Source organism: Rhinolophus hipposideros, assembly GCF_964194185.1.
Source record: "Rhinolophus hipposideros genome assembly, chromosome: 8".
Classification (NCBI taxonomy): Eukaryota; Metazoa; Chordata; class Mammalia; order Chiroptera; family Rhinolophidae; genus Rhinolophus; species Rhinolophus hipposideros.
The window spans coordinates 4264117-4276587 of record NC_138054.1 but is presented as its reverse complement, the minus strand read 5'-3'; the positions used below and the strand labels follow the sequence as shown (position 1 = coordinate 4276587).

At 46.0% G+C, this 12471-nt stretch overlaps 1 protein-coding gene across 1 annotated transcript; it reads left to right on the top strand.

The window, feature by feature from the left end:
- The first annotated feature begins 8301 nt into the window (after positions 1 to 8301).
- On the top strand, positions 8302 to 8982 carry LOC308500825 (large ribosomal subunit protein eL29). Its single transcript, XM_081056265.1, has one exon. The coding sequence runs from the start codon at positions 8403 to 8405 to the stop codon at positions 8880 to 8882; it is 480 nt and encodes a 159-aa protein (XP_080912391.1). The 5' UTR covers positions 8302 to 8402; the 3' UTR covers positions 8883 to 8982.
- Positions 8983 to 12471: the final 3489 nt, after the last annotated feature.

The window sequence follows — 12471 nt, the reverse complement described above, 5'->3', positions numbered from 1 at the left end:
GTTTTATTGGGCTTTGGCCACATACTGCCCACACAGCCAATCTTTAGTCTCCAGCCCCTCCTGGAGGTTGGACTGATACCTTTAGTCTTTAGTTCCTGGGAGATCTGAATTGGAACCATGTGGCCCACAGCCCCTGTCACAAATCACACTAATAGACTCTCAGGTACACAAAGCCCCCAAGCAAACAAAGATCCTCTTATTAGGCAGGACATTTCAGGAGCCTAGAAATCACCTCCCAGGAGCCGAGGGCAAGGGCCAGACATGTCTTAGGGTAAGATGAATTATTCACGACACAGACCATCCTCTGGCCTTTGGCTGAGACAGGACCCTGTGGTCTGGCTCACGCCTCCCTAGAAAGAAAAGCCTATTCTGTGTGATTTTGGATGCTTGCAGATGTCTCAGATCAGCACATTCTCATATTGCAATAGTCTTTTTAGTTAAAGTTGCTCCGTATCTACGACTGGATATGTGTTTATTTGACAGTGGGGTCCCAGAGACAAAGATATAACATAACTTCCCTAAATGAGCACCATCTAGATACGGTGACATATAATGCCGGTCTGGCGTCCTGTCTGCCAGGCGGCAGGTGACAGCATTGGGGCTGCAGTTACCCACCAGCTGGGTGAAGCAGGAGCAGGCATGGTACATGGGAGTGGGCCGGCATCCGAACAAGGACATGGTCTCTGTCAGAACAGCCATATTGCCCACCCCAACCTCCCCACCCCCTTCTCTGCTGCAAATTCACAATGGAGTCTGCGCCCTCACCAAGGCTAGCTCCATTCACTGCCCCAGTCGTACTCCCAGGCTTCTGCCTGCCCTTATCCCTCTCTATCCCCTGCTGTGCTCAGTGGCCAGAGGCAAGTGTGGATGTCAGTGGTATAAAATTGCACTGCGTGGAGGGCTAGCTGGGGTTTGTGCCAGAAGACACTGATTCCTAAGGCAGCCACAGGGGGAGATGCACCTGGTCCTCATCCTGCCAGGACCCATCCATCAGCTGGGATGCTGCAGCATCAGCCCTACCTGGGGATGACAGCCTCCCCGGCATCCATGGCTTCCCCAGAAGGAGATGTGCTGTGGCCACACTTCTCCGTCAGTGCCCCTCCCGGCTTTTCAGTTGTTGTCATAATATGGCCGCTGCTCTGCGGATTTCCAAGCCCCTCAGCAGCAGCTGCTGGAGGAAGAGAGGCGCACAGCTATCTGGTCTGGCTAGCACTCTTTAACTGTCTGACCACGATGGCCACTCTTCCAAGGACACAAGAAGAAGAAGTGGGCCATCCTTTCTGATATTTAGGATGCTAGGCCATCACGTGATTTTTTTCTTTTTTTTTTTAATTTCCAGTTTTGGGAGGTCATCAGTGATGAACATGGGATTGACCCCACTGGCAGTTACCATGGAGACAGTGATTTGCAGCTGGAGAGAATCAATGTGTACTACAATGAAGCTGCTGGTGATTATTTGCATATGGTTTGCTTTCCTATCAGTCTTGCTTTCCATACTGTGGCAGTTGCAATGTACTAGAAACATGCAAATGACAAAGAAATGCTTCTTGCATTCATTTTAAATGTCAACTGCTAAAAAATACACTCTATGGTTCCTTAGGACTCCTGCATGTTCGCCATGACTAAGCCTGCCCTTTATCTCCTTTTTAAAGCAGAAAAGCTCCCCTATGTTCATACTTTTGTCTCACGTGCTGGAACTTTCTCTAATGAATTGCTGTGAAAGTAACATAGAGTAAGTACTATCTAGTCTGCTTCCTTTGCCAACCGCAGGTCTAAGTCCAGCTCTGTTCCCGCAGGAAACAAATACGTACCACGGGCCATCCTTGTGGATCTGGAACCAGGCACGATGGACTCAGTCAGGTCTGGACCATTCGGCCAGATCTTCAGGCCCGACAACTTTGTGTTCGGTACGTAGTCATGATCAGTGGGGACTGGCTCAAAGAGTCTTCTTCCTAAACACAGTGGAAACCAGAGTTCTTAGGGCTGAATGCCAAGGTGGACACTGCGTGATCACAGATAGCCCTGAGTCCTGACCTAGCTCCACCTTGTCCACGGGCGGTAACTCTCTAGACACCTCTAAGAACAGTGTCAGCCTCTGAGAATGTCAGGGCTACAGTGTCAGCTGTAACCCTCCTACTACAGATCCGTCTGTGAAGGGGAAAGAATAAAGGGAAGAAAAAAGCTTCAAACGAGTTCATAGGCAACTGGTAATTTCAGAGGACTGGTGACAACAGGTAACCACTTCAAGAAGCAAAGGCCAAAGGCACAGTTTATGACCGGAAGTGAGACAACAGCTTAGAGCCCGTGTTCTCTTCTGATCTCACCGTGTCTTTGCCCGGGCCTGTCAGTTGGACCTGCTTTAAGTTTATAAATACTGTACACAGACCTGTGCACACTGGCTGTGAGCATGGTGCCCTTTCCTCAGTATCGGCCCTGACAGCGTCTGAGCTCACTCTGAAGATAAAGTGTCCTTGCCCACAATCCACATGCTAACAGCAGAGGGAAAGGATGGGTGAGATGGTTCTTAGCAGCTCCACAAAGAACCAGGACAGCTTTATAGGAGTCACCGGTATGATGAGGCTGCCCAGAGCCTCAGAACTGCATTCATTATAGTTCTCAACTAAGAACAACCCTACTATGAGTGAAAAGGAGAAGGGATTGAAATATACAAATTGCCAGTTATACAAACAGTCACACAGATGTGCAGTCAATGGGGAATATAGTCAATAATACTATAATAATGATGTATGGCATCAGATAGGTACTAGACTTATAGGGGTGATCATTTCGTTAGCTTTATAAGTGTCTAATCACTATGACCACTATGTTGTACACTTGAAACTAATATAATATTGGATGTCAACTGTAACTGAAAAAAAGTTTCTTTAAAGAAAAAGGGAAAAAAAAGTATAACTTGATTGGTTCTGAATCCTGTGCTTCCCCAGATTATGAAGGACTCAAATCCTGTTTCACGGCGGGATATGGGGGCCCAGGAAGGGACTGAAAATGTTTAGCTGGTATAGCTATCTGAAAAGTGTGAAGAAGACAGACATCAGCTAAAGGGGCCAAACAGGGACCGATAGCTAAATGGCAGGTGTAAGGAGATGTGGAGAAGCTTTCTAACGAACATGTTTGTGGCCCGCACTGTTGGTACCCGCCTATGTTCCTTTTACCCTCATTCTTCCCAGACTCCCTACTGCATGTCCTACCTGTAACCCCACTTTGGAAGGAGAACCCATTCAAGGACAGGCTGGAGGCGGATAGTCCAGTTTCCTAACTTTCAGGGGGACTCTGAGTGATGGTCCACCTTGTCTGTTACAGACACCCAGTGTGGAGCCCTGTGCCCACAGCAGTAACCCGCTCACAGATGCAGCCTGCTGGCTTCCTTCCCTCTCAGCTCAGTCCCCCACTCCCCTCCTGCTGCTTCCTGGGAGCAGCTCCCTAAAAAACTTCCACTCAATCCTTGACTCAGATTTGCTTCTGGGGTCTGACCTAGACACTCACCAAAGAGGAGATGATATAATAGTTTTCTACTGTTGTGTAACAAGTTACCACAAAATCAGTGCCTTAAAACATCATAATCGTCTAACAGTTTCCATGGTCAAGAGTCTGGCGTGCTGGGTCCTCTGCTCAGGGCCTCACAAGGCTGACCACCCTGAGCTACTCCATCTGGAGTACAGGGCCCTCTTTCATGCCCTTCAGGCAGCTGGCAGAATCCAGCTCCCTGCAGACGCAGGTCTGCAGTCCGTTTGGTTGCTGGCTGTTGACCAGAGGCTGTCCTCTGCTCCTAGAGACCGCCTGCCATTACCTGCCACATGGCCCTCTCCACAAATGGCAGCTGCCCCTTCAAAGCCAGCAGGAGGGTATCTCTACTGCTTCAAAATGCTGACCTTCTCTTCTGCTACCAGCTGAAGAAACTTCTCTGCTTTAAAGGGGCTCATGTGATTTGGGAAGGTCCACCTGAATTATCTCCCTATTTTAAGGTCAACTGATTTGGGACCTTACTTACATCAGTAAAATCCCTTCCCAGCACCTGGATTAGTGTTTGATTGAACAACTTGGAAAAGGTGTATGCACTCCAGAGCCAGAAGACTCTTGGGGCTGTCTTAAAATTCTGACAGCCACCAGTAGGCAGTTTGGAGAACGGAAAGATGTTCTTTGGAACATCTTGTTCATAGAGTAAGTGACTTTTCCACTTCCTAGTAGTATGGCCTTGGGCAAGCATTTTAATCTCTCTGAGCCTTAGCTTCTTTTTCCAGAAAATGGTGATCCTTGTGCTTACTCCAGAAGGTTATTATGAGGATTAATGGAATAATTCATGTAAACTACTTGGTGCTGCCATGAGCATTCCAGTAAGGAAGGTGTTCAAGGAAGGGCTGCGTGACTTCTTGTCAGGAACTCTACAAGGGAAACCAAGACAGATTAATTTAGGAGTACCTGTTAATTTTTAGAACATATGATTTTCAGGTCCCTTTTGATCACAGAAGTCTATGGCTGTATGTGAATATTCTTGGAAGAGTTAATATACTTATCAGAATAAGGCCTTAATTGATTAGTATTAAATTATTTCCTTGGTACAGATTTTCATAAGGGGGTGGAATCTGTGTGCTCAAATTGGGGGAAGAGTAGCAAGAGGTGGGAAAAAGAATCAAAAAGGAAACTTAACCACCCTTACAATTTCACTTAGGTTAAGTTCCAATTTAGTGAGTTCAATTTGCAACTGCAGCTACAATGAAAATTTCTGTGTTAGTCTGGCTCATAGTAGCAACCTAAGATTTCCCGAGGCAGTCCTGCAGGGCAGAGACATTCCCTTCGAACTTACTGCTGACATGTGCTTCCTAGTTTTCTTGTCTTGCTCTTTCATCACTTCCTTTTAGCCGAGACCTAAGATTGGACAGCAGCTTCTGATCCCGGCACTAATTTCTGGTCGGACTTGAAAGCTCATTTGTTGACTCAGCTCCAGATCTTGCTGGGCCTCCGTCCTCTCTTACTCTTCCCGCACCCAACCTAGGGACAGCCTCAGCCTCTGCATGAAGTTCAGCTTCATTTCCCCAGTGTCAGTATGGGCATCTCATCCAGATCTATTTACCTCATTAATTACAAAATTATCCAACCTTAGATGGAAGGAGAACTGACTCTGGGTGGTGAACACACAATGGGATTTATAGACGATGTAATACAGAATTGTACACCTGAAATCTATGTAAATTTACTAACAATTGTCACCCCAATAAATTTAATTTAAAAAAAATTATCCAACCTTAGAAGTCATCTGTGAATTAGCACAATATACAAGTAATCCATGAAAACAAAAATTTGACTTTGAAACACCCAGTACAAAGAAATGTCTGATTGTATATTGCTTCTCTATCCTATACTTCACGCCAAGGCCTACCTCTCCCTCTTCCCCCAACAAACATACAGCAACAAAGCTGTCCTTGGCCAGTGCGCCCCCTGTTGGCCAGGGGAGCTGTGACGGGAGCTGAGTGACCCAAGACCTCACCACCGCCCTGATTTTCTTCAAGGTAACTGTCCACACACCTGCTCCTCCCTTTTCTCTTTCAACATTCACAGCTCTGTTAAACCTCTTTCAGATGATGCCTTTCTAACTTATTTGTCTCCATAGTCTTTAATCTCTTCTAGTCATCAAAAACATTCTAATTATTTATGTCCACAAAAATGATACTAATAGTGAGTGATGGATGAAGCAAGTTGAAGAGCTTTGTAGGTCCAAGGCACTCTTATTTTTGGAGGCACCATGCCACATCCTATCAAAAATATTTTCATTTCTATTTTGTAAAATTTGTACATTAATTATAATTTATGTTATGATGTAAAAGTTCAGTTGCATTTGACTAGTTGATGGGATGTGCTCTATAGATATGTAATCAGACATTTATTAATTTTACTATTGCAGTTTTCTTTCCATATTTTGGAATTGTCACCCCACTGCCCCTACTCCAGCACCCCATCTAAATATCTTAGGTCTCGAAAACTAGATGCTTATTAGTGCCTAATGGTAAAATCGACCTTTCTGTTAAGATTAAAACAGTGGAAGTAACAAATATTCCTTCTAATTAAGAGAAACAAAAGACTATTGGCAGCGTGTTACACAAGTATCAGACATATGAGTGTTCAACAACATTTGGTATAACCATATAATAAATTTTACAAAATCAATCCACCACATATTTGAAACGATGCCTATTACTATGTTTGTACTACATGAAAATAAGGTATAAATAATAATTGATAATAAATAAGCAATAGTATTTGTATACAAATTGAGTATTTCTGAGATTTAGTCAGAAACAAAAGAAGAAACCATGAATAAGAAACAATTTGGGGGTGTCTCTGAGGACTCCTGGCTGCACAATTGAGGAGGCCTTCGGAGACTAGATATTTCCCGAGTTTAAAATAAAAGGCACTTCATATTTTGAGCACATTTTCCCCCTAGGTATTTTATGAGTTTGGTGGTGGTTGGTTGTTTCTCCCACTGCAAAGACTTTTCTTGAGAAAGCTGTATAAACCACCATGTTGTTGGTGGGGTGGGGGAAGGGGGAGAGATTTCTATATTACAGGCTAAAACATTGGCAGTTTGGAATGGGCACGGATTAAGGCATGGAACACCTTCCAGGAGAGCAGAGCTGGGAGAGGGGCAGTGACAGAAGAGAGGAGGGCTGCTACAGCAGGACCAGGACACCCCGGGTGGCAGCTTCCCCCTTCCCCCCACCCCAGTGCACCAACTTGCTGTAAGCCTCTCACAGCACATGATCAGCAGAAGAAAGAATTATTAGGCTCTGCACAGACTAACTAGCTTTCTCACCATGGGGAGGAAAATGATGATGTCAACCTTTCCGTAATTGCTCTTTGCCTTGAAAGTGAAACGGAACAAAACTTGAGCTCTGGAGCTACTCAGAAAATGACCAGCATCTTTTCTGTACCAGGCTTGGCCCCATGGAAGTCAGCATGGTTAGCCCCACCAAAATTCTTTGGCAACTCAGATTTTGTCATGAAAAAGCCAGTTTTCAGAAAATAGGTGGCCAGGGAGTCTGAACATTGGAAAGTGACAGGAAAAGGTTCTCTTGGGTTCCAGACTTCCTCCAGGAGCTGGTCCAGTCCTGGGGGTGCTCGGGCTCAGAATCATCCTCAAGGCATGGGGACTCCATTGACCCATAGACCCTAGAGGGTTTGTGTGAGACAAAGAGCATGGTGCCTCAGCTCACTGCTTGAGTTGTGCTGCTTGTTTATTTCTACAATAGCCCCTTTCCTTGCCGTGGACAACCTCAAGGACTAGGGGTCAGGATTATAATACAGAGGTGTGTACACAATGTTATGGGTACAAAGGAGGGAGCATCACAGAGAAAGTGACATTAGAGTTGAGCCCTGATTTATGGAGAAGATGTCCTGGGGGGAGGGAGGGAGGGAAGGAAGGGAAGAAGGAAGGGAGGAAGGAAGGAGGAAATTGTAATACCAATTATAATAACTAAAATTTATATAACACTTACTGTGAGTCAGGCAGTATTCTAAGTGCTTTCACATATTAATTTATTCAATTTTTGTAATAACCCTAGGAGGTAGGTACTATTACTATTCCCACTTTACACTAGACACAATTGAAGCACAGAGAGGTTAAGTAACTTGCTCTAGGTCACACAGCTAATAAATGGCAGAGTCAGGATTTGTATCTATTCTGCACAGGGCCTGTGCTCTAAACCACTCAGAGAATGTGGGGGTGGGCTGAATCAGATGGGGGAGGAATTCATGCCAGTCATGTGAACAGTCTTGGCCACGTGAAGCAGAGAGTTTGCGAAGAATTCAGCATGGCCCAGACACTCTAGATCAGGGGTGTCCAAAATGCAGCCCGTGGGCCAAGTGCAGCCCATGATCCATTGTTAATCGGCCCACAGCAAATTCCAAAAATATATTTAGTTTACTTAAATAAACCAGGTGAGGCAATACGTACTTCACCTCGAGTGAGTGGCCCGGCTGTTTGTGTATTTTACCGCATATGGCCCTTGGTGAAAAAAGTTTGGACACCCCTGCTCTAGATTATGGGGACAATGATAGCAGTTCAGAGAAGTTTAAATATATTTGAAAATTTGTGAGATTATGTCTGATTTAAATCATGGCATAAGAAAATGTAGTATTTTTCCATTCTTAATATCAAAGACAAAAATAATTGAACTTATGTTAAAAACAAACAAACACCTAAAAAATCCCATGAAAAGAAAAAAAAGGAAGATAATGTATCAAACATGAATAGTGAAAAAAAATATATTTAGAGAAGAATGAAAAGATATTTTTATGTTCTTTAGTATTTTCTAAATCTGTAATCAGAAAATATGTACATATAAAATAAATGTTCTTGGAGTTTGGGAGTTGCGGGCTAGGGTGCAGACATGGCCAAGTCCAAGAACCACACCATGCACAACCAGTCCCGAAAATGGCACCGAAACGGCATCAAGAAACCCCGATCGCAAAGATACGAATCTCTGAAGGGGGTGGACCCCAAGTTCCTGAGGAACATGCGCTTTGCCAAGAAGCACAACAAGAAGGGCCTGAAGAAGATGCAGGCCAACAACGCCAAGGCCTTGAGTGCACGGGCTGAGGCCATCAAGGCCCTCGGAAAGCCCAAGGAGGTCAAGCCCAAGATCCCAAAGGGCGGCAGCCGCAAGCTCAGTCGACTTGCCTACATCGCCCACCCCAAGCTTGGGAAACATGCTCGAGCCCGCATCGCCAAGGGTCTCCGGCTCTGCCGGCCAAAGGCCAAGGGCAAAGCTCAAACCAAGGTCCCAGCTGGTCCTGCAGCTGCAGCTCCGCCTCCAGCTCAGGCCCCGGCTCCCAAAGGTGCCCAGGCTGCCACGAAGGCTCCACAGTAAAGACCTCTGTCTGCCGATGGAGGACGGAGAGACTGGGGGACCCTGGGCTGCTGTCTGCGTGGGGCTGGTGTCCTCCTGTGTTATCTGGACCAATAAAGCTGAGGCAGGATCTGGCAAAAAAAAAAAAATGTTCTTAGCACAATAAAATACATGTATACAAGTGTATGTGTATATTGTACTCACACACATATATTTTCAATTTTTAAAGGTCCAGATTGACAATTCTAGTAAAAATAACACAAACTAGACATGAAACATTCCAGAAGGTGGCTGAAAAACATTACTATATATTTACTCCAAATTATTATTGTCTGGTGGAAAAATGTATAAACTTTGGTAGAGCTGACATTTTCAAAGTAAATTAAATTGGGGTTGAGACTGTTTATAGTTCAGGCAGCACTATAAGCTGCCTAAAGCAAGTACCTTAAATGCTTTAAGCAAAATTCTTCCATCTTCACAAAGAGATGTTTTATTAAAAGCCTGAAAATGTGTGCTCAAAGTCAAAGGAGTGCAGGGCTGTTTTAGATGAGATTCATGTGAAAGAGAAATTGAGGTTCTTCATCCCCTCAGCCTTTTCTGAGAGCACAGTCATGTCGGATGTGAGACTGTTCTAGAATAATTGAGACAATTTTATTGCTGGGATGGTTCTTGGGTTTTCATTATTCTGCAGGGGGTCCTCAAAATTTCAGGACCCCCAACCAGATCTATTTCAACTAGCTCACATCTGTCATTTTAGAGATGGCATCAATTAACAGAGATTATCACCATAATACCACATGCTCAGAGGGCACTTTCACTAGAACCCTCTCACTGAAGGAAGGAGAGGAGGAAGGGCAGGCAGAGAGAAGGGTAAGATCCTGAGACCTTTTGTAAAAGGCATTGCTGAGCCTCCTACGGGAGTCACACCTTCCCTCTCCAGTCTGAATTCTGTCATCATCACCCCAAAGTGTCTTCTGGGTAAGGGTGGCTCAACCATTGTTGGTGACATCAGTTCCAAAGCAGGACATGACATGTGGCAGGAGAATGTTGGCTCCCTTCCCCATCACTCTGCCCAACAGAGCCACAAGAGAAATGAAGAAAGGGAGAGTAGGGGGGACAACCTTCCCCCCAAAGCTCATCAAAAGCCCATCCCAGGGAAGGAGAGGATCAGCTGGCCCCATTTCCTCCTGCTATTATCTGCCTGGATGCAGATAATAGCACTGTTGTGTGACAGCCTGGTGGCTGGAATGCCCACGTGGTGGAGGGAACAGGAGCTCACAGTCTTGGATGAGTCACTCTAGGTTGGGCAGGCATTATTTAAAAATCTGCTTGTGTGCTTCTCTGATTATATACTAACAGACACCAGGGGCAGGTGTTGGAGGAGGAGCGGGCAAACAAGTAAACAGGCTGGGGTGTGTATTGGGTAGCAGGAGGAGGCAGGCTTGGGAAGAACATTTGTTGCCAGTAGTCCACAGAGCAGGGAGTCCTCGGGTGGCTGGGCCAGCTGTAATAAATGCTGTCACCTATTGACTGCACGTACACTAAAGGTCCAGTTCACAGACACTGTCTCTTCATGATGTAATAAAAAACAGATTTTCATATTTCAGAGATGGTAATAGAAGCTCTGAGAAGTTAGGTGACTTACTTAACAACCCAACCAGGATGCAGCAGAGTGGGCATACTCCATGAGAGTATGTGTATATTATACTCTCGCCCTCCACAGGTAGGGAAACGCCCACCTGTTAGAATCTCCATGTCCCCAACAATCCCTTCCAGGTCTCATCCTCTGCTCCTCTTTGGCCCAAAATTCCCACCATGAATGAAACATCAAAGGCTAACAGGCAATTATCTCCAGAATATCTTTGTGGAACTGTGTAATCAGTGAACTTACCTGGAGCAGGGCCATTCTATGGAGAGGTTCCGGAAGACTCCAGCTGACTATGAAGAGCCCAAGATGTGGGAGTTGGTCATAAAGGTGAGGAGCAGATGGAGGCCCAGCCCTAGGAACCTGGGAACAACACCAGTGGGAGGGGAGAGAGGAGGAGAAAGTCTAGGAAAACTATCCCACCCTGAGAGGAGGCCCCAGGTGCCTGCTTGTGTGCTGGGGGCTCCTAAAGGACCAGCTTCCTGAAGCAGGAGGTGATAACGCCATGATTTTGCCCTTCCACCTCTGATATATGCCCACTATTAACATGACGAATAGGCTAAGTATTTATGATAGCATCACTTTGGGTTCTATGGGGTCTTTTTGCTCCATAAACTTGACCCACTTTCATATAGAGCTTGTCATTTCCTACTCACAAAGCTGGCTGCGGGATACCTATAATTATCATCATTTTATAGCTGGAGAAACTGGCCCCAGAGAGGAAAAGGAGGATGTGCTGGGAAACAGAAGCAGTCCCAGGTGCCTGCTCACCTAGCCCACTGTTAAGATCATCTTGGAGAAGAATTAAGTTTGAGTCTTACCTCATCCCCACTAAGCCGTTAAAACTCACCTGGGCTTGCTCTTTGTACAAGATCTAGGTGCCCGCACTTACTAGCTTTGTGGCCAGTCAACTCTTTCTGCCTCCTTTCCCAGCTGTGAATTGGGACAGTAATAACGTTTGCTCTAGAACAGTGCTGTTCAATAGGTAATTTAAAATTTTCTAGCAGTCTAGAAGACATTAAAAAAGTTAAAAGAAAGAAGTGAAATTAATTTCGAAAATATATCCAAGATGTTATTCTGATATGTAATCAATTTACAAAATCAGTAATGGAATAATTCACATTTCTTAGTGATCCATGGAATCCTCTGCGTATTTTACACTTAAGGCACATCTCAAGTCAGACTACACACATTTCAACTGTTCCATAGTCACACGCGACCGACTGGTGCTGACAGAGCTGGACTGCCGAGCTCTAGGAGGATGCTGTGAGAATGAGTTGATATATAACTCATATGTATGTAAGGCACACGTGTTTTGGCTGACGCGTGGCTATTATATTTACATTCACCCCCCCTGCCTGACACACACGCACGCAGAATTTTCCACATTTAAGTGGCTTTTACGTGGACCCAAGACCCAAAACAGATACGAGACAAATCCAGCGCCGAGTTCCTTTTCCTAGCCGCTCCCAAACCGACCATCTTCCTCACGTATAGAAGCGAAAAGCCGCCCACCCTGCCATCCTCGCTGTTCCTGAAGACAGCTGCCGGCCATCGGTTCTCACCGGAGAGCCCCCACTCCTCCCCATCTGCCGCCCCACCCGGTGTTCCTACTCGTCTGGAATTCCCCTCCGGAATAGAAAGAGAAGGAAGCTGGGAATCCAGGGCCCTAACCAGGATGCAGGAAACCTTAGCGAACAGCTCGAGTAGACCCCACTGAAAATTCTGGGCCCCCAACTCCAAAAGGGTGCTCGGTGCCTCTCGCCCTCCCCCGGGAGGCGAGGACCCTGTTTGGAAGCAGCGTCTGCCCCGGTCCCTGGACCCAGGTCCCAGCCCCTTTACGGGGGTCCAGAGTGCACGCGGTGGGGTGGGATGCGACATTCCCGTGCACGGTCGGGAGGCCGGCTGGGGTCGGAGGCCGCGGGGTGCCGGGGCTGGACGCCCTCTGCGGTCCCACGGGCGCGG

Excerpts from the sequence above, each read along its gene's own strand:
- LOC308500825 (XM_081056265.1), top strand. The coding sequence starts at position 8,403 with ATGGCCAAGTCCAAGAACCACACCATGCACAACCAGTCCCGAAAATGG.